Below are 26,301 nucleotides of genomic sequence, written 5' to 3'. Positions count from 1 at the left end.
CTTAACTCCTGGTAAAGACAGTAGCCTTCCACCACTATGAAGGTATAGCTTTGGGCGCCCCTCCTAGTTCAACAGGACTGCAGTCTGTGAGACACGCATGATCTATGTTTGCCTATGACAACAAAAATCAGCATTAGGGATCCACAATGTAGCACAATTGGGCCCTCAGGGCAGGGGTGCACATCCATTACCATGCAAAGGACTTTTCTGTCCCAGCAATCACACACCTGGACATAATAGAGAATGAAGAACAAACAAATGCACCTTTTCTCGCTTCTACTTTTTCTTAGTTTTAGCTTGACTGAGATCTGATAGATTTTTTTTGTTTCAAACAAGACAGTGTGAGTATGTATACACACACACGCGCACACACACTGCAAATGTTTTTAATTCATTATCTCAGACAACAGGTGTGGAAGGGGTGAAGGAAGAAGGAAGGATGGTTTATGTTTTAAGAATGGTTACAAAATGTTATGTTATAAGTAAGGCAGTCAGTTTTACTGATTTTAACAGATAAATACAGACCAACAATTTGTTTCCCGTCTGTGTTTATTTTTAAAAGTGGAAAAATACTGAAAATGATGCTTGTTGTGAGAGACTCTTCATGCTGTCCTTCATAAATTCCGGGGAACAGCTGAGCAGATAGACAGCATGGGGAGTTAAAAATCAAGATGAGATTTCTCTAAATACAGGCATATGTTAACATGTACTTGTAGTAGAACGCTAAAAATGTACCTGTGAGTGTAGTGTTTTGTTATAAATGGCTGTTCAATTTTCTAAATTGTGACAGGCATTCATGTATGAGTGCACAATCATTTTACGGCTCCATTTATTCGCAAAACACAAAATAAATAACAGTAAGATGGCCCAAAAAATATGGATAGATAAGACTTAAATGTTAAACAAAAAAAAAACGGGAGCCCTAGTTATCAGTCTTCTGGAGCGCACTAAAACCAAACAGGGCGTCTTGGCACTAGTATCCGAAAAACCGGAGCACAGAAATAGATAATAGTGAGGAGAAAGTAAAGCAATTAAGAACCAGTTGTCTAAGAAGATTCATTTAAGCTGCATATTTAAATAACCAGATTTTTAAATCCTTCCGAAACTTTAGCAGATTGGATTGAAATCGCAAATGGTTAGGAAGCAAGTTCCACCATTCTGTGGCAGTGTGAGAGAAACCCCTCCCAATGGGCTTTTCTTATTCTATGAACTTGTACATTTTTGGACTACTACACAGCAAAGAATGGGAGGGAAAGTACATTTAATAAATGTCTTACAAAAATGAAGGACCATCTAAATGTAGTCCTTTGTGTACCCAGCAAAGTGTTTTAAACTGGATGCACGCCCGGATAGGGAATCAATGAGATCCCTGATAGTTGGTTACTGAGCAAAACTTAGGAAGATTCAACAGGACTCTTGCAGCTGCGTTCTGTGGGGTTTGAAGTTTATTGAGGGCTCTAGTTTGAACTCCTACAAATAAGGCATTCTAGTAATCAATTTTTGAGATAACAAGCGCTGAGATTACTGTTTTTCTCAGCTGCATTGGAAGATACGGTAGAATTTTTATTTTAAATCGTCAACATGAAGAAACAGGACGAAGTTACCGGATTTGAGTGTTGTAGGGAGCTGGCTCTGTATATACTACGCCAAAGCGAGGTATAGAGTGCACAGAGTCTAGTGGATCCCCAAAGGTAGGCAGAGGTAAAAGTAGATAATACCTTACTCTCTATTTGTAATAGTGTGGGTAAACAGTAAGGCTTAATCAGAGGGTAGTGTTAAGCATTTATTGTACACACTCAGGCAAGAAATGATGTCACACCCTCAGACTAAACTCTGACCAATGTCCTTGTATAAAAATATATTTTAGTTGTATTTTATTTCTTGAACCAAGCCAGGCCTGGTGCAGGTAAGTGAAGTTAAGCTTTGCAAAAATAATGCAGTTGAACACAGTTGAAATGCAATAGAATGCAATTGGTTTGATTACAGGTAAGTCAACCGTGAAAATTACTTTTCAGTTACTATTGTAATTGCTTTACAGTTACTATTGGGATTACTAGTTTAGTTACTTTTCTGTTTACTTTTCTTACTAAGTGTGGTCTACCTAGATACCACACTGGGACATTTCCTGGATAAAGGTAAGTAATGCAATTTGTTATCACAACACACTTGTATGTGTGGTCGTAGAACTTCCAACTCCACACTTAGATTTTTTTACAAAAAAGCAGTCAATGCAATCCTATGGGAGGAAATTAAGTTATCGGTTTTGAGGTAAGTACTTTGTTTTGGGAGTTGGGTTTCTGAGGTTAGAACAAGGGTTCCCCCAAGGTCAAGGGTGCACACTCAAAGCACCCTCAACGGCACTAAGGTGACCGAGTGCTGAGGCCCAATGTTCTCTAACGGGGGAATCGGTGGCCTCCGGTTGGTGACTGCTCACGAGCAGGCCAACAGGTTGTGGGAGAAAAGGTCCTGGACTGAAGCTCAGGGCAAAGGGGATCCAATTTAGCACACAAGGTGTACCCACAGGGGCGGCTGGGTGCAGGGTGCTGTTTTGGCGTTGGGTGTGCTGTTTTTTTCAATGGGTCAATGGGGATTCTCTGGTTGCAACAAACACTGCAGGCTCGGGGATGGAGATCTTCTGGAGGCGACCACTGGTTGGAGAGAGAAGCTGGGATGTCGAGAGATGCCGGGACGCCATGGGTTGGGCCACCCAGGGCCGTGGGGCATCTGGTGCAGAGAGATCTTTTGGTGACTGGTTCTTCTTACTGGCTCCGGTCGCGATTGGGAAGATCTTCCACATAGGGACTGCAGGCGTCGGCTGGAGACTTGAGGTAGGTCCGAGATCACCAGATGCCAGATCAGGAATGCTGGGGAGACCTCCTTGTGTTCTTGGGCCACTCGAACTCTGGCTGTGGTCGTCTGGTGCTGAGTGGTGCAGACTCGCTGATTTGGATGGATCTAGAGTCTGTTGGTGAGCAAATCCGGTGCTCACGGAAGTCAGTCTGATTTGGGAAGGCCGGGCAGGTCCCCCAGAAGCTCCCGGTTCTGGGGCACCGCTCGTTGCCGGACACACCAGGATTTAGTAGAGCAGGTCGGGACAGGCCAGTAGGCCTGGGGCCAAGTCAGTTGGTGTAGTCCTCTTCTTCCTTCAGCACAACTTCTTCGGTCCTTCTTTTTCTATCCTCTTGTCTGAGGAGGAAAGGTTTAGGGTTGCCTCTAAATACAAAATTTAGTGGCATTTCAGGTAGGTAAAGGTTGGGACCAATGGTTCCCTTCCTTGGGGTGGGTACACCCCCTATTATGCCACCTCCCAGTGGAAGCCTCACTCTGGTGAAGAACCGGGGTTTAACCCAGCGGCGTCAGGGGCACGCCTAAGATCTTCGAGTTCACCTGTCTTGGTATACAGAGACACGGAATACTTCTGGATGGCATCAGAGAACAAGTTTATTAGCTGCAGCTAGTAACAGTGATCCTAGAAATACATCACAGTGTAAATTCTCAGGAGACTGCTCATTTTACTAAGGCGAGACGTCTCCTTTTATACCCAATATTCACATTATAAATGTACACCCAATGCACAAAATTCTAGCCAATAAGGTACATTTTCAAACAGTGTCACATAACAAAAACTCAATTTACAGTATCCCAACCCAAAAGTTAATTATTAGGAATGTCCCAAATTCAATCTCCACAAGCCGGCCAAACCTATAATTGAAAGCATAACCCATGTAATGAAGAAACATAAAAAAAGAAACGGTAACAGATGCTGAACAAGATAAGGCATGTGCAAGGAAACAAAAAGTTAACGATGTCCTGAACATTGATTGGCAATCTCAGACAAAGATCGATCAGGGAAATTGGCTTTGCGGGGTCAGTTTCAGGTGCAGAGGTCAGTTTCTTACAGTTCATTTCAGAGTCAAAAAGAAACCTAGTTAATGTATACTTGAACTAAGAAGGCCAGGCCACTTTATTCGCCAGGCTACCTTCACAGGCCTACGTGAGGGCAACACAAAATGGTGGCACAGAACAAAATGGAGTCAGACTCGAGAATTACAGAACCTCAGACCCTCCTTTTGCCATTACGTAGGCAATAACCTAAGACTCATGTTAATCTGAATCTAGGTCTATGTCGATATTCATTAGGTCATCAAGGTGTTGCTGTAGCATCATCTTATTATTCTCTACTTCTCTCTGGACAGGTCTCCGAACACACATAGTAGCACAAAGACTACAAATGGCGGGACCACACTGGATGCAAAGACAACAAGAGAAAAGGATGGTTAAAACCATACCAAGGAATGTCAAAATCTTCCATCTCCATTTGGACAGCAGTCCCCAAAACCATCCGGTCAATGACCAGTCTCCTTCGTCTACATGGATAGACTCAGATTTTATACAACCTAGAGATGACTTGGTACACTGTAGGGGCATTATCTGGTATGTAAACACAGCAACTGGATCCAATTAATTTACATACTCCTCCTTGATCTGCAAGTATCATGTCTAATACCATACGGTTCTGCAAAGTCATAAGGCGGTCCGCTTGAAGCTCCGCTGTAACATTAGTAAGAGCACCTGCTGTCTCATTAATAGTAGCTTCAACAACGCGGACAACCTGTCGAATATGCCTACTATTGATCATAGGACCCCAAAAGGGCAAGAAGTCCTTGAAGAAATCTCCTACTTCGTGTGCTGCAGTATCTTCCTTATTGAAGACCCCTCTACCATATCTCATTCTATGATAGTCTGAAGCAGTAGTGTATGTAGGGGGAAGTAGAAACGCCACATAACACGTTCCTGAAAAATCAGGTGGCAACCATGTGTAGGCTCTGTCGTGACAGACAAAATATGTGCCTTTAGCTGGCACAAACGGTGGAGAAGTCCGAGATGAATAGACATAGGTTTGAGCACACACACTCTTACCTAGCTGAGCTTTTGGATTCCGACCATTACCTTGAAAACAAAAGTGGCCTCGTGGGGTACAATCCAAATAGGGGGGGAGACCTTTTTCGTCTCTCCTTCTCTGTCAAACTGGTACTATATCCAGTCACGTTCCAACCAACGTAAGCCTGCACCTCATCCTTAGGGATAGCATTATATGCATCAATATCTCGGATCATAGCTACTATTCCCCTTATTAAGGCACTATTGCTCGAGTTATCTTTAAGGGAACGTAAGGGGCGTACCTCTTTTGCATAGATAAACATGGTCTGAAAAGCCCACACAGACCTATTAAAAGAAAAAGGCAAAACCAAATATGGCATACCTTTTATCTGTCGTATGAGGCATAAGACCACAAACCCAACAATTAGTGGTATTTACTACTAACTGATGCTGATGCAACAACTGTATAAACGAGTTGTTGACAAATTCTGATCTCCTTGTCTGTTCATGTTCAGGCAACGTATAAAACTGGTGCAAAGAAATAGTATTGAAAGAAAGCATAGGTTGGGAGGTGGGTGCAGATGTCTGTTGTGTAGCATAGACAGTCCAACCCACACAAGCTAATGTGATACTTAAAAACATCAAAAAGCACAATATTATAAAACATTTGCTATGTATCAATGTACAAAATCTTGTCTTAAGATCTATTCTCTCAACATCTTTCAGTTACAACAGACTCCATCCTCTAACGTGCTGCTCGTGACAATTTTCCTTCTTCACTCAAGTGTGCGTCCAGGCGTCCTAGACGTCTCTAGGTCCGCCGACCTTTCGTCAATACGCGCGCCACCCCTTAAGTTCTTGTACCGCGACCCTGCAGCTGAACCCGGATGGTGGTTCGAAAAAGAAAAATAGTCTCTTGTCTGAAAGAGGGTAATTCCCAAAAAAATTCAAATTTTATTTGTCCTTTTTAGACCTTAAGTTGTAGCATTCTTTACCAGGCACAGTTTGATCCTGAAAGAGTGTCTCTGGGTGCGTAGTATCAAGTCTCAAACACGGCGGCATAGCTTCTTGCAAGACTTTATCATCTGCACGTTCTGACTGAGTCCATTCCAGATGTGCATCGCTAAAAGGTACAAATCTCAGAATCCTTTCACTCTCGGAATCGTCCTTATCGTACGGTAAGGGCAAAGGTATGTTCTCACAATGGGTACCATGTACCCAGTTTTTCTTGCCGAACACCTTAATAGCAGTCCGAGTTGATAACAGGACTTGGTATGGACCGGTCCATCTTGGTTCCAAGTTCTTTGACCTCTGGAAATTCTTGGTTAGAACCCAGTCTCCAGGTTGAATTGTGTGGCCTGCGTCTACAGAAACTGAAGGCAAAGTGTCATGGACCTGTTGGTGAAGAACACGCAATTTAGCAGTCAAATCATGTAAGTAGTCAACCAACATAGGGTACTCTATCACTGTAGTTCTTAGGCCTTGGCACACCCCAGACATTCGCCGGGCGTCCAAAAACAATCTCGTATGGGCTAAGTCCCACACGAGAATGTACTGTCGTTCTCGTTGACAAAAGTGCCAATGGTAAGGCATCGGGCCATGTAAGACCAGAGCGCGCTTGCACCTTGGCCAACTTCAGCTTCAGAGTGCCATTATAGCACTCGACCAGGCCTGCTGACTGGGGGTGATTCGCAGCGTGAAATTTCTGTTTAATACCCAGACCCGCACATACTTTCTTCATAATCTGACCCACGAATTCACTTCCATTGTCACTCCATACCATCCTCGGCAAGCCATATCTGGGAAAGAATTCTTTAAGCAAAACCTTGGCTGTAGACAAGGCAGTATTATCGTTTAGGGGGTAGGCCTCTATCCATCTGGAAAAGGCACAAACAACCAAAAGGACATACTTCAAGTTATTGCATCTTTCCATATGAATATAGTCTATCTGCAGCACCTCGAACGGATACATTGGAGGAGCAAAATGACCCGCTGGAGTTGGGGTTTCCTTTCCAGGATTATGCATCAAGCAAATCATGCAGTGTTTAACCAAATTCTCAGCACACTTAGGAATTCCACCATTCTGCCATACCGGAGCCAACAACTTACATATCCCTTTTGAACTAATGTGAGCCAACCCATGAGCCATAGTAACCACCGGAAGCACATATGCATCTGGCAACAACCATCGCTGGTGCTCTGACAACTCAACCCAACAGCCTGTTGAATCCAACATTCCCGTACTCGCTCTCCACATACTCAATTCTTTCTCAGTAGCTTCTGCCTGAATCATTTTCACACTTTCTGTTGTATCTTCACACATTCCTCCTTCCACAACCCATCTGGCAAGACCTGCAACATACATCCGACTCGTCACATCTTTCGCCGTTTCTCTCGCTACTTCATCTGCAAACGCATTCCCTTGGCCCACATCATCCGTAACCTTCTTATGCGCACTACACTTCACTATCGCAATTTGGGTCGGCAAAGTAAGTGATTCAAGAAGTTCACTCACTAATTGTCCATGCTGAATTTTCGTACCATGGGAAGTAAGAAATCCTCTCTTTCCACAAGCAACCAAAACTGTGAGCCACGCCAAATGCGTATTGGCTATCAGTATAAACATTCACTCACTTTCCTTTTGACAACACACACGCTCTAGTCAATGCTATCAACTCCGCTGCTTGCGCTGAATTCTGTGCAACAATCGTGTGCAAAGTTGTGACAGCATATGCTGCAGTCGTCTCTCCATTCGGAAGCTTAAAGCACGAACCATCTACCCATAGGGTATCACCAGGATTTGAAAGAGGAGTATCTTTCAGATCAACTCTACCCTTCGTTTCCTCCTCTGTCCGGAGAAAACAGTCATGCTGTTCCTGAGCATCTGTCTCTACAAAAATCGGCAACAATGTAGCTGGATTCAATGTGTTGCACTGCTTGATGTGCACATGGCTAGCCAAAAGCGTCAACTCATAACCTGACAAACGCGCACTGGTAAGATGTTGAGTCTTCGTTCTATTCAATAGGGTATCCACTGCATGTGGAACCATCACAATCAATGTATTATCCAATACCAAACCAGCAGACTGTCAGATAGAAACTGCCACTGTAGCTCTTAGACAACTAGGCAACGCCCTAGCTACCGGATCTAAAGTAGCTGAAGAATACGCACATGGGCGCTGCTTGTCTCCAAATTGTTGCGTCAACACTGACAACGCACAACCTTCTCTCTCGTGTACATAAAGTGTAAAAGGTTTACTGTAGTCGGGGGGTACCCAACACCGGAGCAGAACACAATGCATCACGCAATTCGGGAAAAACTCTTCTGACATTCGTCAGACCAAGGAAGAGGGTGTGGTGTGTCCTTAAGAGTAAGTGCCAACAAAGGTTTCGCTAGCAAAGAAAAATTCGGAATCCACTGTCTACAATACGAGGTGATACCTAAGAAGGCACGCACCTCTCTCTCTGTGCATGGCACAGTCATTTGGGCAATCGCTTGAATACGCTCTGGGGTCAATCGCCTTCCCTCCTTCGTCAAGAGATGACCCAAGTAGGTCACTTCTTGGCGGCAATACTGCAACTTCGAAGGTGACACTTTATGATGAAGGTCAGACAGGTTTCGCAACAAAGAAAGAGTAACTTCTTTACAAATCTCTTCATCAGCAGCAACCAACAGATCATCAACATACTGGATAAGAGTAACACCAGAAGGCAATGCAAGAGTATCAAGCTGAGTTTTCAAAGCCTGACTGTAAATGGAGGGACTCTCACAATAACCTTGAGGAGCGCGCCTAAACCGGAAACTGCGGCCTCCTAAAGAGAAGCCAAAAATATCCCTACTTTCCTCAGCAATCGGAATACTGAAGAAAGCGTTCTTCAGATCAATAACAGAAAACCAAGCAGCTGAGGCAGGGATTGTAGTCAATAAAGCAGTAATGTCCGGGACAACAGGAGACTGTGGCACAACGATCTTATTGACCTCTCGAAGGTCGATCACAAACCGATACACAGGTGGCTGAGAAGAGTCAGTACGCTTAAAGACAGGCAGAAGAGGACTGTTGCACACATAACCTCTCGTTTCTTCAACCACACCTTTCTCAACCAAATCATAGATAATCGCTAAAAGAGCTCTTTCGCCATCACTGGAAATTTTGTACTGGGGAATGCGAGGTAATTTAGCATTCAACTTAAGGGTAACAACATAGGGTGGAATCTGCAAGAGACCAACATCATTGGGACCTGTAGCCCAAAGTGTATCGGTGAGAGAATGCAGTTCCAGTGAAAGGCGATCCTTAGACAGGTACATCGGGGAAATCACTTTCTTACCCACCGTAAGATGTACTCCCGAAGGAGAACAATGTAATGTCGCATACAATCTTTTCAACAAGTCCAAACCCAACAGATTCTCGCCACAGCCCGTCATTAGAATAAGGGGGGCCTCCAATTCACAGGGACCAATAGAAAGGGGCAAGGGACAAGAAACCGGATTACGAACTGGGGCGCCAGAAAATCCTACTGAAACATTGGTCAAGCCAGACAAAGGTGCGCCGGGGAGTTTAGAGTGCATGATAGAACGCTTTGCTGCACCAGTATCCAAAAGAAAAGGTTCTGCCACACCTGATGTAATCACTGCAACATAAGGTCCACTCTGGTCTACTGGAACTGACACTACTCCCTCCCTTTGTCCATGGCTGTCCTAACTATCATTAAAACCAGCACTCTCACTTCCAACATAATAATCATCAGTGTAGTACTGAGCGGACTGGACGGTTGGAACATTCTGTTGGTCAAAATAATTCATAGAATTCTGAGGAGAAAAGGAACGTTCATTCTGGGGAAACATACCACGTCCCCTACCCCTAGGTACTTGTTGGAAACCACCACGACCTCTCAGACCCGACATACCATTCGCACGCTGTAGCAAGATCGGGAAACTATTCTTGAAGTGACCTTCTTCTTTACAATATGCACACTGATAAGGGCCTAGCGGGAGTCGCGAAGCAAAAGACTCTGGCTTCTGCAACAGTTTCTGAAACTGTGGGGGTTGCTGAAACAGGGAAGGTTGCTGAAACTGCCGCTGATTAGGGCGAGGCGGATAAGCCTGCTGCAGAAGAACTTTCGTTTTTAATTCTCTAGTCTTCTCTACTTTATCCTTCTCATCTTTATCTCTATTCTCATAGTATTGTGCAGTAGCCAATATCTGAGCCGAAGAAGAAACAGCCCATGAACTCTCGGAGTCCTTTAACTTATTAGAAAGTTCAGGAAGTAAATTAAAAACAAACTTATCTACAAACCACCTCTGACCACCTTCTGTACTCATATCCTGACCACTATGATCAATGAATGTTTCCTCAAACCTAGTGAAGAAATCAGACACATTCTCGTCTTTCTTTTGTTTGCATGCTGCTAACTTGTCCTAATTCACCCGCAGAGGAGGCATCATAGTTTTCATTAAATTAATAATCCTACCAGGTAGTTCTGCAACTAAGGGTTCAGGTTTGGCACCTCCTACCTGCCGACCATCTGCAGTAGTAATATTAACCCACGTATCTCCTAACTCTGACGCGTGATCCTCGTGACGGATCTTCGCCCACAAGGGTTGAGGAACTACATTACCCATCAACATATCCATGTCAGCTAAATTCATAACACATGCATCAACTGTCTGAGACAACTCTTTATAATAACCAGCAGGATTTTTACGGGGGTCAGGCAAAGTCTGCTTAAGAGCCAGGACCTCAGCTCTCTTCCAAGGGACATGCACCCACACTCGCTGAAAATGAGCCGGTGCAGCCGCAATACCATGAGCGGCATCAGCCACAACTGCCTCTCTCCATACAGGGGGAACCCCTCTCATAGGATACTGCTTCACTTTTCTCCTAATAGAAGGGTCAGGTTCGAACAATGACTGAGGTGGAAGTCTAGACCTAAAAGTGAGTAGTGTCTCTACCGCTTCCTCAACATCGGAACCCACTATCGTCCCTTTAGCACATTCAGACTGAACATTAAGCAATTCCAGTGGAATTGAACCCAACTCATTATCTTCCCACTCCTGACGAAGGAAGGTACACATGACCTCAAAAACATACCTTTGTTTTGGTGCCTCCCACTGTAGGAAGATATCCATAACCACTTGTGGACTGTACTTGGAGGTATTCGAAACCCATCTACGAGCAAGGAGATCTAACACTGCCCGCTCTTCGGGACCAGGGAGCTCACTACGTCTCTGCTTATGTTCAGAAACGGGGGTCATATTCAGTGACCCAAAGAAAGGAGACAAAAGACTAGTGACAGTCTCAGTCATTCGTTGCCGAGCAGAAGGAGAAGAAGTTGACATGAGGACAGGAGACAAAGTGTTTTGAGGTGACAGAGACCTAGGGACAGAAATAAGAGAAGTCGAAGATAAAGGAGTGTAAGGCAAAGGAGTTTGAGGCAAGGTTAGTGGCAAGGCTGGCGGCCCTGGAGGGGGCTGCGCCGGGGGAGGAAGAACCACCTGTGAAGCAACGGGTGGCTGAACTACAACAGGGGGGTTGAACGACAACAAGGGGTGCAACAACTGGAGGTAACGGAGGTGCAGTAGCACCCTGCACATAAGGGGGTGGTAATCTCAGCAAATGTGACATCAAAGGATCCTTTTCAGGGTCTACGGTCACATTTGAAAGGGGAGGTGGCAAAGCTGGGTAACATTTGTCAATGGCCATGCAATGTTGTCTATCTGACACTTCAATCATTGCACGATCTTCTTCATCTTCCTTAAACTGCCTAGCAGCTTGCATTACCGATATATTCCTTTCCTGCCTATCTCTTAGCTTTCTTAATTTCTCGCTGTTTGGCTTCCTTACGCCAAAGGCGGAAAGAGTCAAACATCGCCGGCCGGGCTTTCTTCTTAAATAGTGCAACTTCTAGGTTATCTAAAACATCTGATTCAAAACTACCATGTTGGGGCCATCGTAAAACACCATCTTTCCTTGTAGAACGGACCCATACTTCATTAAAGGTAATGGGACCTACACCATGCTTTGAATAGAGCTCATAAGTTGGAGTTCCAACCGGAGGTATTGGACACGAGTCCTCCAATCGGGAATCCCTATTACAACTACAACAAAACCATTTCCTAAATTTGCTAAAACCAGGCATCTTCTAGCTCACTAGTCTTGCTTCAAACTTCAAGGGGTTATTAAAAATGATACTCGCAAATATACGAACCCACCGGCTTCGACTATTGCAATGGCCGAATCAAAACCAAGAAACAAAACAAAGTCGTGGGAGCGACCCACTTATTCTTACCCAAAATGTCTGTCACGCCACCAGAAGACCGTCTAACGTCTCGCCTTACAAATCATCACAAGAGGGTCCAAGACAGGGCGACAGTCAGGGCAGCAGTCCTTTGCAGCCGTCGGAAAGGGGAAGCCTCGCAGAAAAAACCTTCGGTCCACGTCGACATGCAGGGGTCGATGAAGTGGCGGCCGTCCTCCAGAATTTCCGTACGGGGCTCCTCACAATCTTCGGGCTTGGACCAGTACCTCTGAAGTTGCCCCACGTTGGGCGCTAGTTGAAGAACCGGGGTTTAACCCAGCGGCGTCAGGGGCACGCCTTAGATGTTCGAGTTCACCTGTCTTGGTATACAGAGACAAGGAATACTTCTGGATGGCATCAGAGACCAAGTTTATTAGCTGCAGCTAGTAACGGTGATCCTAGAAATACATCACAGTGTAAATTCTCAGGAGACTGCTCATTTTACTAAGGCGAGAGGTCTCCTTTTATACCCAATATTCACATTATAAATGTACACCCACTGCACAAAATTCTAGCCAGTAAGGTACATTTTCAAACAGTGTCACATAACAAAAACTCAATTTACAGTATCCCAACCCAAAAGTTAATTATTAGGAATGTCCCAAATTCAATCTCCACAAGCTGGACAAACCTATAATTGAAAGCATAACCCATGTAATGAAGAAACATAAAAAAAGAAACCGTAACAGATGCTGAACAAGATAAGGCATGTGCAAGGAAACTAAAAGTTAACGATGTCCTGAACATTGATTGGCAATCTCCGACAAAGATCGATCAGGGAAATTGGCTTTGCGGGGTCAGTTTCAGGTGCAGAGGTCAGTTTCTTACAGTTCATTTCAGAGTCAAAAAGAAACCTAGTTAATGTATACATGAACTAAGAAGGCCAGGCCACTTTATTCGCCAGGCTACCTTCACAGGCCTACCTGAGGGCAACACAAAATGGTGGCACAGAACAAAATGGAGTCAGACTCGAGAATTACAGAACCTCACTGGTTGACTGGGGAACTCACCCATCTTCAAGATGGCGGGGACAAAGAATTGTGCTTCACCTCGCCTCCCCGATTTGAGGGGTGGGGTTGGCAAAGGTGGGCACACCTCTCCTAACTTGGTTTTCCTGCTGATTCTCCTGCCCAAAGTGGTGGCCAGAACCAGTGGGGGCCAGTTGCTGGGAGCAACAAATGGCTGGGTCAGCTTACAAAGGCAGCAAGCCTGTGAAGCTTCCCCTTTGTGGACCCTGCCCATCATGGGGAAGGAGGCTTGGCACCTCGACCCAGGATGTGCTTTGTTTCAGGACCCCCGAGAGCGACAGGCTCTCGACCCAGGGGTCCAGAAACATGTCTTGTGGTGGCAGCTAGCAAGCAGCCACTCAGCCAGGACAATAGAGTTGAGGGTTTTTTCAGGGGCATATCTAAGATGCCCTCGGAGTGCATTTTCCATTAAATCCCACACTGGCATCAGTGTGGGTTTAATGTGCTGAGAAGTTTGAGATCAAACGTCCCAGTTTTCAGTATAGCCACTACGGTTCTGTGGAGTTTGTAATGGCCAACTCCCAGACCATATACTATTTATGGCTTTACTGCGCTTACAATGTCTAAGAATGGACTTAGACTCTTTAGGGGTTCAGGGCTCATGCACCTGTACCCTCACTACTGGCATAGTGCACCCAGCTAGAGGGGTGGCTTACCTATGCCAGGGCAGTGGTTTGTAGGCATGGCACACAGGGATGTGTGCCATGTTTTCCATGTTGACTCTTCACTTTGCTCTGCACTATAACACGCAGCCTGCAATGGGGGGTCGGGTGGGGGAAATCTATCCTATCTATCCATCTATCTATCTATCTATCTAGCGTTGCAAATTGGGTTTTGCAACAGTACAGTTTAGGTAAAGAACATAGGCCTTGGGTACCTGGTTGGCAGGAACCCAGGGCACGCTCAAAGTGCATCAACATTGGGCAAAAAGTGGAGGCAACCATGCGAAAAGGGGCACTTTCCTACAAGTGTTCCATAAAAGTTAGCCTATTCTCAAACATGACACTTACATTCCTTGCCTTCAGCACTGGAGCCTGTAGAGGTCCTAAGTTGGGTGGCCACCAAGCGGTGTTCCAGGAAGTGTCATTGTTGCCAAAAAGCAACACCTCTGTTTTGGGAGAGTTAAGCTTTAAAAAGTTCAAATCCATCCATTGAACAATATTGCTCATACAAGCCCTGACCTGCTCAGCTACTTTTTTAGGATCAGGTAATATAGAAACCACTAGTTGGGTGTCATCCACATATGAATAAATTATCTAATCAATTGAATCAGCGGAGTGATGTAAACATTAAAAAGAATTGGACTCAAGGAAGATTCCTGAGGGACCCCACAGGAGAGCTTAAAAGTAGTGGAAGTGTATGCATCCAAGGTAACTACTTGTTCTCTGTAAGCAAGAAAAGACTTAATATGTTTAAGAGCTGTTCCTTTTATGCCTATGGTTTTGAGACGGTTGATCAATTACGAATGATAAGCTGTATCAAATGCGGCTGATAAGTCCAATAGGACTAGGGCCGCACTAATACCTTTGTCAACAATGGACATGTTTTCTTCAGTGGCTGTCAGCAGGGCAGACTCTGTACTATTTGTCGGTCTAAAGCTGTGTTGTGTGGGGTCAGGGCACAGATAGCAACAGGGGTTAGGGGCTAGCTGACTTACATTTAATAAGTGAATTACTTCTTCAGTAATGAGGATGTGTGCGCTAGGTGACTAGGAGGATAGAGATGAGGTCTGCTGATGAGGTGTCTCCGTGGGTAATGGCGGTTGTACCTTAAACTGGCTATGTAGGCAAGGTGTTGTTTCTCTCCCTGTCCTTAAATTGGGCTAGTATATCTTCCCTGTCATTTACTATAGGATGCTTGCTTCTTCCCGCCCAAGTACTTTACTCTCTGCTTCCATCCATCTCAGTAGGGTATGACACCAGCTGGCCTCCCGAGGGTTGCCATCTCATAGTGAGGGTATGCTTGGTTAGTAATCTGAGTAAAATGCTTGGCCACTGCATTTTTCTTGGTGCTTTTACAGGAACCAAGTACACATGGATCCAAATTCGCAAAGCCACAGCGATTATTAATGGAGGCTAGGGGTATCTGTAATTATACGCCAGTTAGGGAGGGATAAAGAACAATTGCTTAAGTCTAACCAGGAGGCAGCGCGGGCGGTGTCGGAACATTCTGTTTAGTTTCTCAGGTGTAAAGTAGACCCTGTGTAAGGCTTTAAACTGGATGTTTTTAATCCAGGCATTGCATGAGATAAAGTTATGATAGGTGATGGCTTTATTATATTCCATGTTATTTAGCATCGTTCCTATGTCCGTACCCAAATTCTCATGCTGCTTAGTCTTGGGGATGTGCTTTATGCAGCCACCTAATGAGTCCGTGGCCAGAACCTATCATAAAAGGCACCTGCCCAAGAGTATATATTTTTGACTCCTCAGTCATGATTCACCTTTTTTCTACTGGTACTTATGCCTTGGCCATTGCCACCCTTTGCCGACCATTACCCCATATTAGATCTCCCAGCATAATTTCTACGTCTAAAAAGAAATTTCTAGGAGGTAGGAGCATGAATTGGTGAAGTAATATAAAATACATGGGTAAATGATCCTTTTGGACAAAGGGATATGGCCGATTGTCGTTAGTGTTGGGTCCTTCCATAAGCCAACCTGGGGCCGCAGCGCTGATATCGACCTGTTCAAATTGCGATCAGTAAGTCTTTTTCAGAATCGAAAATATGCACTCCTCAATATCGAAAGGTCCGTTCTTTCTAAGTCTATCTGTGCAGCTGGAGAACAAGGGCTAAAGCGGAAAAAGCAGGACTTGGGACCAGTTGACGTGAAATCGAGCAGCCATGCCAAAACCCTACCAAGTAGATCCTATACTGTTGGGTCCCATACAAGCGAATCTGAGGTAGAGCAACATATGGTCTGCTTAGAGCAAGACCACTTGTATCCTACCATCTAAAGGTGGTACTCTACTGGCAATGTAACAGCCTCAGGTTCCATGGCAAGAGCTAAGAGGAGGTGAGACAATGCCAATATGGAATTGATAGGATCCTCAATTTCCAGGGAAGGGAATAGACTGTCATCTCTCAGGAGACCTGAATCTAAATAGATTGGGGGCATTGAAATATGTGAACCTGATGGGATTAATATCACTGAAGGACTGATTTTCCATTCATTCACATAAGCACATTAGAAAGCAAACCTTTTTTTGCTTGTCGTAAAATTATCTTTAGATTGTAATACCATTATTTTTAACAACACTTATTTCCCTTTATGTGTACTTTAAATGGACCAACTAAGAACATCATTTGAAATACAAGAACTTTTTCATAATACATAATGAGAACAAGATTGAGATTGCAACTTAGTTTGTGTCAGTGTTGATATTTTTAACTAACTTGGATTATACCTCACTGATATTGATGATGGATGCATGGGATATCTCTACCCCCTCTTTGCCCACTCGTGGCTTTATTTGGAGTCTGAACAGTATGGGTGTATCACAATAAACAAATCTGATTATAGAACTATTGCATGGATTTATTTGACTTTGATCAGTGATTAGTTGTCTGTCATGGATGGTTGTTAAATTTTTAAATGCTGTGCTTGTACTGCAACCACTGGTGATAGATCAAATTACTCTATCACTGATTTAGTGCCATACCGATGGCACTTTATCAGTTCATTCATCATTTTTTTTGAGCCACAATCTAATTTTTAGAATGACGAACTTTAGCGACCCACCTAGCTTTAATGGACATGAGGTGAACGTTTAAAAAAAAAAAATATATATATATATATTTATTCTGAAGCATTGTGTGGAAGCGCACTGTCCTTTTTAAACAGCAGAGTTTCCATTGAAATGACTGCTAAATTTGCAGGGACATAGTTTTACTGATAAAACGTTATTGCATATAAACGATACTGTGTTATCTGGTTTCAGTGAATATTTATAATTTGCGCATCTGAAAGAAACACGTTAGTTAGATTCCTCACCTTAGAATATCCCCAGGCGTCAGACTGGATCCGAAAGATTTTTCGTCAGCAGTACCCCTTGCGCGTCGCTAGGTGTCGTCTGCGGCTCCGCGTCCGTCGTCGGCGTCGTGCGCCGGAATGACGTCGTCGGAGTACTTAGACGCCGCCTCGCGCGCTGACGTCAGTTCTTCTTCTTTTTTCCGCGCCAGTAAGCGCAGATCCGGGAGAGCTACCCCTTTAGTCACTTTTTGACTAACTTTTTCGATCCTTTTTGATCTTGTCTCGACTCCGGTGCCGGTAGGATGCCTGGTTTTAAAGCCTGTGCTGACTATAGCCGCTTGATGTCGGTTACGGACCATCACCGCCGGTGCCTTTACTGCTTGGGCCTCGACCACGACGCGGCGTCGTGTTCGGACTGCAAGGCCCTGACCTCGAAGGCTAGACGGGAGCGGTCCCGTAAGCTTCTCGAGATTCGCCACTCGGCTCAGCGCCCCTCTCGATCCCGGTCCAGGAGGAGGTCCAAGGATCAGTCGCGGAGCCGCCGCCGACGTCATCATCGGTCGTCGCCATCCAAGTCTTCGGGTAAGTCGAAGCACTCCAAGAAGTCCAAGAGGCGACACCGCTCTTAGGACTCCCCTCGCCGGTCGCGCGACTCGGCCGAGGGTCAGGGTGGTTCCACCCCCGCGGCTCCGGCGGAGCCGCAGGTGCCGCGCAAGTCCCCATACCCACCGGTCCCTGGGACTGACGCGACGCCGGCGGAAGTCAGTGCCTTCCTCTCGGCCATGAGGAACCTGGCTCCGCCGTCGACGCCCGCTGGCGCGCCTTCGGGCCCCGCGGACCCGACTGGGCAAAATTGCCTGTCGACGGCTCCGGCCTCGACGCCGCAAGCGCCCGAGGGACCCGTTCCCGAGTCCCTGCCGACGCCGGTCGACCTCGTCACGCCTCCTCCGCCGGCGTCGACACCGGTACCACCTCCGACGCCGACTCCGCTCGGCATCGAGCCCCAGTTCAGCCCCACTCCGGGCCCGGCGCCGATACGGCGTCGATGGACGCCACGTTCGGCGCCACTGGAGACACATTTTGTCTATCGCCCGGCTCCGATCCTTCCTCCTGCATACCAGGAATCGGATGATGGGGGTGAATGGGAGGGATCCGAGGATCCTATGGCCGCTCAGGCTCAACTGTCACAGGACTGGGCAGATGAACTGGGGGAGGCCAGTGGTCTGGATACCTCTCCGGACACTGGATTCATCTCTCCTCCGACTGTGGCTTCGGAGGAAGGTGCTGCTTTCTCTGTGGTGCTGCACAAGGCGGCCGCAGCCCTTGGGCTCGAGCTACCTGCCGTGGCTGTGAGGACTAACGTCCTCACTGAGGTGCTTCAGTCTGCAGCAAGCTCCACTGAGCCTCTGCTGCAATTCAATGAGGCGCTCATTGACGTTCTGCAGGGCACCTGGTCCAAGCCCTCCACAGTTCCTCCTGTGGACAGGAACGTCGCCAGGCGCCACCGCCCTGCTCCGGGCGACCCCAGTTTTCTGTCCCAACACCCTACCCCCGAGAGCCTGGTTATCCAGGCTTCTACCTCCCAATCCTCCTTCCCGACCGCTCCGCCGGACCGGGATTCCAAGAGACTGGAACAGTTTGGCAAAAAGCTGTTCTCCTCCCTTAGTTTGGGCCTGCGGTCCTTGAACACCGCCTGTCTTTTGGACCGTTATTCCCACTCTCTGTGGGATACGGTGGAGGACGTGCTGCCCCTGTGTCCGGAGGAGGTCCAGACACGACTTACCCAGGCTCTGGCCGATGGGAGGGATGCAGCGCGACATGCTATCAGATGTGGGCTTGACACTACGGACTCGCTGGGTAGGGCGATTTCTACCACGGTGGCGCTTAGACGTCACGCCTGGCTGCGGTCCACGTCCTTTTCGGGAGATGTCCAGAGCACTCTCATGGACATGCCCTTTGATGGCACTCGCCTTTTTGGTGAGAAAGCGGACAGTGCGCTGAATCGCTTTAAGGACTCCCGGGCTACGGCCAAGTCCTTGGGCCTCTCGGCCCCGCGGTCGCAAACTTCTGCCTTTCATGGCCAAGGAAGGGGTGCCTCCTCACGTACGCCTAGCTACCAGCCGCAGAACCAACCTGCGCGCGGTCGCGGACGTGGTATGCGCTTAGGCGGTTCTGGAGGACGACTCGGTCAGCCCACATCCACCCCGGCAGCATCCGCCTCAAAGCCTTCCTAGTCCGAGCTTTCAGGCCCATTCCACGCCAGTGGGCGGCAGAGTTCGCCATCACCTGCTCCACTGGCGGTCCATAACATCGGACAGGTGGGTGCTGCAAATCGTCCGAAGGGGCTACTCCCTCCCCTTCGAGACGACCCCTCCAGCCATGCCACCGCAGCACCACCGTATCTCGGGGGATCATTTGAATCTTCTCCACGAGGAAGTTTCGGCCCTCTTGGCCAAGGGGGCCGTCGAGCGCGTTCCGAGCCCAGAAGTAGGTCGTGGTTGTTATTCCCACTACTTTCTGGTTCCCAAGAAGGGCAGAGGGGGCCTACGCCCTATCTTGGACTTCCGGAACGTCAATGCCTTCCTCCGGAAGGAAAGGTTCAAGATGTTAACTTTGGCTCAGGTTCTAGCATGCCCTAGACCCTGGAGACTGGATGGTAGCGTTGGACTTGCAGGACGCATATTCCCACATCCCCGTCCTGCCGGCCCACCGGCGTTACCTGCGGTTCACGGTGGGCCAAGAGCACTTTCAGTTTACCGTGCTCCCCTTCGGCCTCACCAGTGCCCCTCGGGTGTTCACGAAAGTGATGGCGGTGGTCGCAGCTCATCTGCGCAGATCAGGGGTTCCAGTCTTCCCCTATCTCGACGACTGGTTGTTGAAGGCGGGCTCGCCCCAGTCGCCTCCCACCTCCAGACTACGGCGGATCTCCTGCATTTGCTGGGATTTTCCATCAACGTGCCGAAGTCACACTTGAGTCCCTCTCAGAAGCTCATCTTCATCGGAGCGGTTCTCGATTCGGCGCAGTTCCGGGTCTATCCGCCGGAACAGCGGGTCTGGGATATTCAGGCCCTGATTCCCATTTTTCGGCCTCTATCCTGGGTTTCGGTCAGGCTAGTGTTGCGGCTTCTGGGGCTGATGGCCTCCTGCATCCTACTAGTGCATCACGCTAGGCGGCGCATGCGGGCTCTGCAGTGGGACCTGAAGTTTCAGTGGGCCCAGCATCATGGCAACCTGTCCGACCATGTCTTGATCTCGGAGGGCACTGCACGGCAGTTGCAGTGGTGGCTCACGGACCGCAATTGGGTAAAGGGCAAGAGCCTCTCCCTTCCCCAACCGGAGCATGTCGTAGTGACGGATGCGTCCCTCCTGGGATGGGGTGGCCATATGGGAGAGGCGGAGATCAGAGGCCTCTGGTCTCCGGCGGAGTCTCGTCTCCACATCAACCTGTTGGAGTTGAGAGCGATCCGACTTGCACTGAAAGCCTTCCTTCCCTCTGTCAGGGGAAGTGTCGTGCAGGTGTTCACAGACAACACCACCGCCATGTGGTATTGCAACAAACAGGGCGGGGTGGGGTCGTGGACCCTTTGTCAGGAGGCTCTGCGCCTCTGGACGTGGCTGGAACACCAGGGCGTCACCCTAGTGGTTAAACATCTGGCGGGCTCTCTGAACGCCAGAGCAGACGAACTCAGCCGCCGGTGCATGATGGATCACGAATGGCGTCTGAACTCCGAAGTGGCGCAAGGTCTCTTTCAGCAGTGGGGAGAGCCTTGGTTAGATCTATTCGCCACCGAAGAGAACGCGCAATGTCAGCAATTCTGCGCGTTGGAATTTCCAAGGCGGCACTCGCTCGGCGACGCTTTTCGTCACGAGTGGAGTTGCGGTCTGTTGTACGCCTTTCCGCCTATACCACTTCTGCCCAGAGTGCTGAAGAAGATCAGGCACGACCGGGCCCAAGTCATCTTGGTGGCTCCGGATTGGGCACGAAGGTACTGGTATCCCGAGCTACTCAGTATGTTGACCGATCCTCCGATACGTCTGCCCCTTCGGGAGGATCTTCTTTCGCAGCAGCAGGGGACGGTCCTCCACCCGAACCTGTCCAGCCTCCACCTCCATGCGTGGAGATTGAGCGGCGGCAGTTGATGCCCTTTGACTTGCCTCCTGAAGTCTGTGATGTCATTCTGGCAGCCAGACGTCCCTCCATAAAGACGGTATACGCCTGCCAGTGGAACAAATTTGTGGCATGGTGCACAGCAATGGCTGTGGATCCCCTTTCCGCCCCTCTTTCTGAGGTTCTACTGTTTCTTCTTTCTTTGGCCCGGCAGGGCTCTGCCCTGGGCACCCTGAAAGGTTATCTTGCTGCCATCTCTGCCTTCTTGCGGCTTCCTGATCAGCCTTCTCTTTTCAAGTCTCCTGTAGTTACACGCTTTCTAAAAGGCATTACTCACACGTTCCCTCCTGTCCCTTTTGTAATGCCTCAGTGGGACTTGAATCTTGTTCTCACATTTCTAATGTGTGCTCCCTTTGAGCCTCTTCATAATTGTCCTCTTCGTCTGCTGACGCTTAAGACTGCTTTTCTGGTAGCCATCACCTCGGCTAGACGGGTGAGTGAGCTCCAGGCTTTATCATCAAAGCCTCCTTTTCTCTCTGTTCATCCGGACAAGGTTGTCCTTCGGCCTCGTCCCTCCTTTCTTCCGAAAGTGGTGACTCCATTTCATCTTGGGCAGTCTGTCCCCTTGCCCACCTTCTTTCCGCCTCCGCATCCTTCCAAAGAGGAAGAGAGGCTCCACCGTCTGGACCCAAAACGTGCGCTCTCCTTTTATCTGGACCGCACAAAGCAGTTCCGGGTGGACGACCAACTTTTCGTTGGATACGTGGGTGCTAAGAAGGGGAAAGCTGTGCACAAACGGACCATCTCTCGGTGGGTCGTTTTGTGCATCAAAATTTGTTATTCCTTGGCAAAAAAGGACCCTCCTGTTGGGCTGCGTGCCCATTCTACTCGGGCCACAGCGGCTACTACTGCTTTGGGACGGGGTGTCCCTTTGCAGGACATCTGTCAGGCGGCGACGTGGGCTTCGCTACACACGTTTGCCAGGCATTATTGCCTTGACAGCCAAGTCCTGAGGGATGGCTTCTTTGGCCGTTCTGTCCTCCAGGACTTTCTGGTGTGATCTTGGTTTGCAGACCCACCACCGGGGATGGTATTGCTTGGGTATCTATTCTAAGGTGAGGAATCTAACTAACGTGTTTCTTTCAGATGAACAAGTTACTTACCTTCGGTAACGATGTATCTGTAAGAAACATTAGTTAGTTAGATTCCTCACCGACCCACCCATCCTCCCCGTTCTGCGAACTGACATCTAGGGTTAAGGTTATCCTTTTCAGGCCCCTAGATTTTATTTTTGGCACCAGTGTCGGTCTTTGCATGGCTCTGCGTTCCTGGCGCGGAAAGCTATGTACAAGAACTGACGTCAGCGCGCGAGGGCGGCGTCTAAGTACTCCGTCATTCCGGCGCACGACGCCGACGACGGACACGACGGACGCGGAGCTGCAGACGACGCCTAGCAACACGCAAGGGGTATTGCTGACGAAAAATCTTCCGGATCCAGTCTGACGCCTGGGGATATTCTAAGGTGAGGAATCTAACTAACTAATGTTTCTTACAGATACATCGTTACCGAAGGTAAGTAACTTGTTCATCATGAAGTAAAATCTTTCGATTCATTTTGATCCTATTGAAATCTTTTCCATCCCGCTTCAGAATTCCCAAAAAAGTTCTTGTTTTTGTTTCCTAACTGCTGTGTAGAGTTCATTTAGAGGTATTTACATTTTTCTCTGTGTTACAAAAGATGACATCCTACAGCCTTTCCTCTCACATTCCTTGTACCCTAGCAAGATTTTCACATGATTCGGTTTACTTTTCTTCCTCTGAGTGCAAAGTGAGAGGGGTTGGTAAACACCAATCCCCATGGTAAAACAATAAACAGCAATCTGGCACAAGACAGCCAGTCATTTGATCCCTGTGTTTGAAGCGCAGCAAACGTAACAAGACAAAACCAGAATTAAAAGGCATCCTAATCATTGTTTGCACTTTCGTGACCCACCACAAGTTGACTTGGAGTCTAAGTTTACCTCTGTGAATCGGGTCCTTAGACTTCAGGTTTAAACGAAGACTTTATGTCTAAGTCAACCTTTGTGAATTGAGCCCAGTTTTTCTACTTGCAGCTTGTTGTGTGGAACCATGAACATTTCTTCAATGTTGAGCGAAGGCTGCAGCAATTGTGCTTCAGAGTAGGATTCAGGGTGACATATCATGTATTTTACATCATTTAATTCATGGATAAGTCTCAAGTTACCAATTGAAAAATGTTATCCACGGACCACCATAGTGCTTAGGTGCCCAAAACTCGACCCTCTCTGACTGTGAAAGACTGAATTTTAATCCTGGACGCTGTATTCAACCCGAGGCTGACAGGTACTGTCATCTTAGTACAAGACTAGGAAATTGGAGAATCCTTACTGCCTCCCCAGTTGTTTGCCACTTGCCCAGGTTATGGTTCTTTAATTTAAGAAGCATATCTTTGGTGTGCGGATTTCAGATGCTTCCAGGCTTCTCTCTTAAGGCGTACTGGTGTGTCCTTGACTAAACTGCACAACTTGAATTGCACCTAGTGGGACCTTGGGATCAGGTACTGGGCCCCAAGCATTTTCAGATCTCAGGAGCTGGAGTCGTATGTAGAATCAAACATGTTGCCTCTGGCAATCTCCACAGATTCCCAGTCCGCACAACCCCCAGAAGTGTTACTGCTACACTTGTATAGAAAATGTATTTAATGAATAAGAACACACCACAGTTCGGATTGTTTGCATATTTTTGAGAAACGTGTGTATGTCTGTTCTTTGTAAGTTTCGCACAAATATCTACAAATGCGTTTTAAGTGGATAACCTTACGGGTGATTGCTGCGCCATTACAAATCGTCCTAAGATCATAATTTTTATAAGTACCATATTTCAACTGTTTTCTACATTTTATTTATATAATATTTTACATATTCAGTTTCTACTCCGCTCCTGTCACTCCTGATATTCCCTCTTAACACCTATTAGAAGGACCTCTTCTTTTGTGCTAACTGAAAATAGTGTGTTTACCTATACCTTCTTGAAGATGCAAAGCTTCATATCCTCGAGTGTGGCTCAGCAACAAACTACGTGTAGCTGAGGGTGCATCTAGGCACTATTTTGTGGTAAAGGATGGCATTGATAAGCCACTTTATCCGCCTCACCCATTTGTACCCAAAACCTCCCCATCTGGTGCTCGGGGCTATTCATAGATTTGTATTTTGCAGCTACCTTGAAGTTATTGTGTCTGCTTTTAAATCCGCTTTTGTACCGTCAAAATCTAAATGGTTAAATTTGAAAAACTATGTTCTAAGTTAGCCAAAAGAATATTAGCAGGTTTATTCATTTGACAGTTTGCTACAGAAGAAATGCCTGCAATTTGTAGAAGCCTTCCTGCCCACTCAGGAACTTAAACAGATTTAAAGAATTGATTTATTATACCAACGATGCCTTGTAGTTAGGACGCCATTGATTTTTGATAGTATTGTAGAACACGTTGGCCTGTAATATTTTCCAATTTCAAAGTCTTTGGTATTTGTATATCGTTAATATGATGAATTTCCTACAGGCCTATGATTCCTTGAATCAGAGTTGTCTGTGTTTGTTACTAAATTTCATATAAACCTAGGAAGGTTTTACTGAATGTTTCAAGGAATTGAAACTATATTTCTACCAAACATTTTAATCCAGGTCTTCTACAGAAAAGGCAAGTAGCTGTTGAAGCACTTCAGGTTTGCTGTCTTCTTCTGCCTCCAGAAAATCGACGGAAGCTACAGCTTTTGATGAGGATGATGGCTAAGATCAGCTTCAACCGAGAGATACCTTCACTGTGTGAAAACACCGGAGCCCGAATGCTGGTCAGTATTTTCTCCTGCAGTCCGTCATGTACGAAGTGTCAGTCCACATCCAATATTCAATCAAATATTCCTATGCACTGTAAGCCAATTTCAGATTGATACTTCTTACCACAGATATCTCACCTAAAATAATATCAGGCACCAGACCGGATCCAGATTTTCATCAGTAATTGCTGTAGCCACCAGTAGATGGTGCCCTTAGACTTCACAAAAACTATGCACCTCCCCAGAAGGGACGATGTAGGCACTGCCCAAGCATACTAATGCCAGTCCTTTTCTTTCCATTCATTGCAGATCCAGAGGTACGTTCTACAGATACTTTAATTCAGCATAGTGAGTGTGCCAGGAAAATGTAGGGTGACCTTGCTGCAGATCTTTGAGGCAATGCTGGATCCTTCTGCAGAGGATTTCTGCACCATGGGACCATGAGCGCGCTTAAGCCAGCATATCCCTCCTTCGTGTGAACTGACCCTACTGAAATTCTTTCCTGGCACCGGTCCAGCGTTCCACTCCTGCCCCTTTGTCTATGCCTGGTTCCACTGCACCAGCTCCAACTCCGGAGGCTCCCGTGCCATGTCCATTCTGGGCACCCATTTACAATTCGGAGACTATGTTTGCCCGCACTAGTCTTATGTTGTACTATAAAATCACCAAAGTGCAGCCTCCTATGTTACATGATCCCCAGCATCTTCCTTGTCACCAGAACTGGAGGAGGCTCGAGGCACTTGTTTGGCTTCACTTTGATACCGTTCCAGGGCCTCTGAGTATACCACATGATGATGCCTATTAGGAGGTAGACAACTTGCTCCACCCTTGCTGCACTGATGTTGGATTATGCCTGAAACTACAAAATGCTAATCGATTAGTCACTTATCCTGAGACTGTATTGGAATCTCCAACAGGTCCCCCCACAGAGGAAAGTGCGTCCTTTACTGTGGTTGTCTGCAGGGCAACACAATTCCCTGATTTGCAACTACCTGTGATTGAACAAAGGTTAATTTGAGTGATTTTACAGGTCATGTCTGTCAAGTTGTATTCCTTGCTGCCTTTCATTGAGGACCTGGCTGACACTATAATGGCTACTGGAAAAAAGCTGTGCTATGCTCATCTGGTCAGCCATCCGGTAGAAGACATAGACCAGCTATTGG

The 26,301-nt window shown here is 47.0% G+C and overlaps 1 protein-coding gene across 2 annotated transcripts in view; it reads left to right on the top strand.

Moving 5' to 3' along the window:
• Positions 1 to 26,301, top strand: part of DEPDC1B (DEP domain containing 1B) — a 274,836-nt gene that overhangs the window by 151,387 nt on the left and 97,148 nt on the right. For both annotated transcript variants that reach the window (XM_085631495.1, XM_085631491.1), the window contains one exon: positions 24,987 to 25,153. In XM_085631495.1, coding sequence (XP_085487621.1) covers positions 24,987 to 25,153 — 167 coding nt within the window. The remainder of the gene's footprint in view (positions 1 to 24,986; positions 25,154 to 26,301) is intronic.

This window comes from Triturus cristatus, chromosome 2_1 (assembly GCF_964204655.1).
Source record: "Triturus cristatus chromosome 2_1, aTriCri1.1, whole genome shotgun sequence".
Lineage (NCBI taxonomy): Eukaryota > Metazoa > Chordata > Amphibia > Caudata > Salamandridae > Triturus > Triturus cristatus.
Note: the sequence above shows the minus strand (reverse complement) of the source record. Positions and strands in the feature narration are given on the sequence as shown.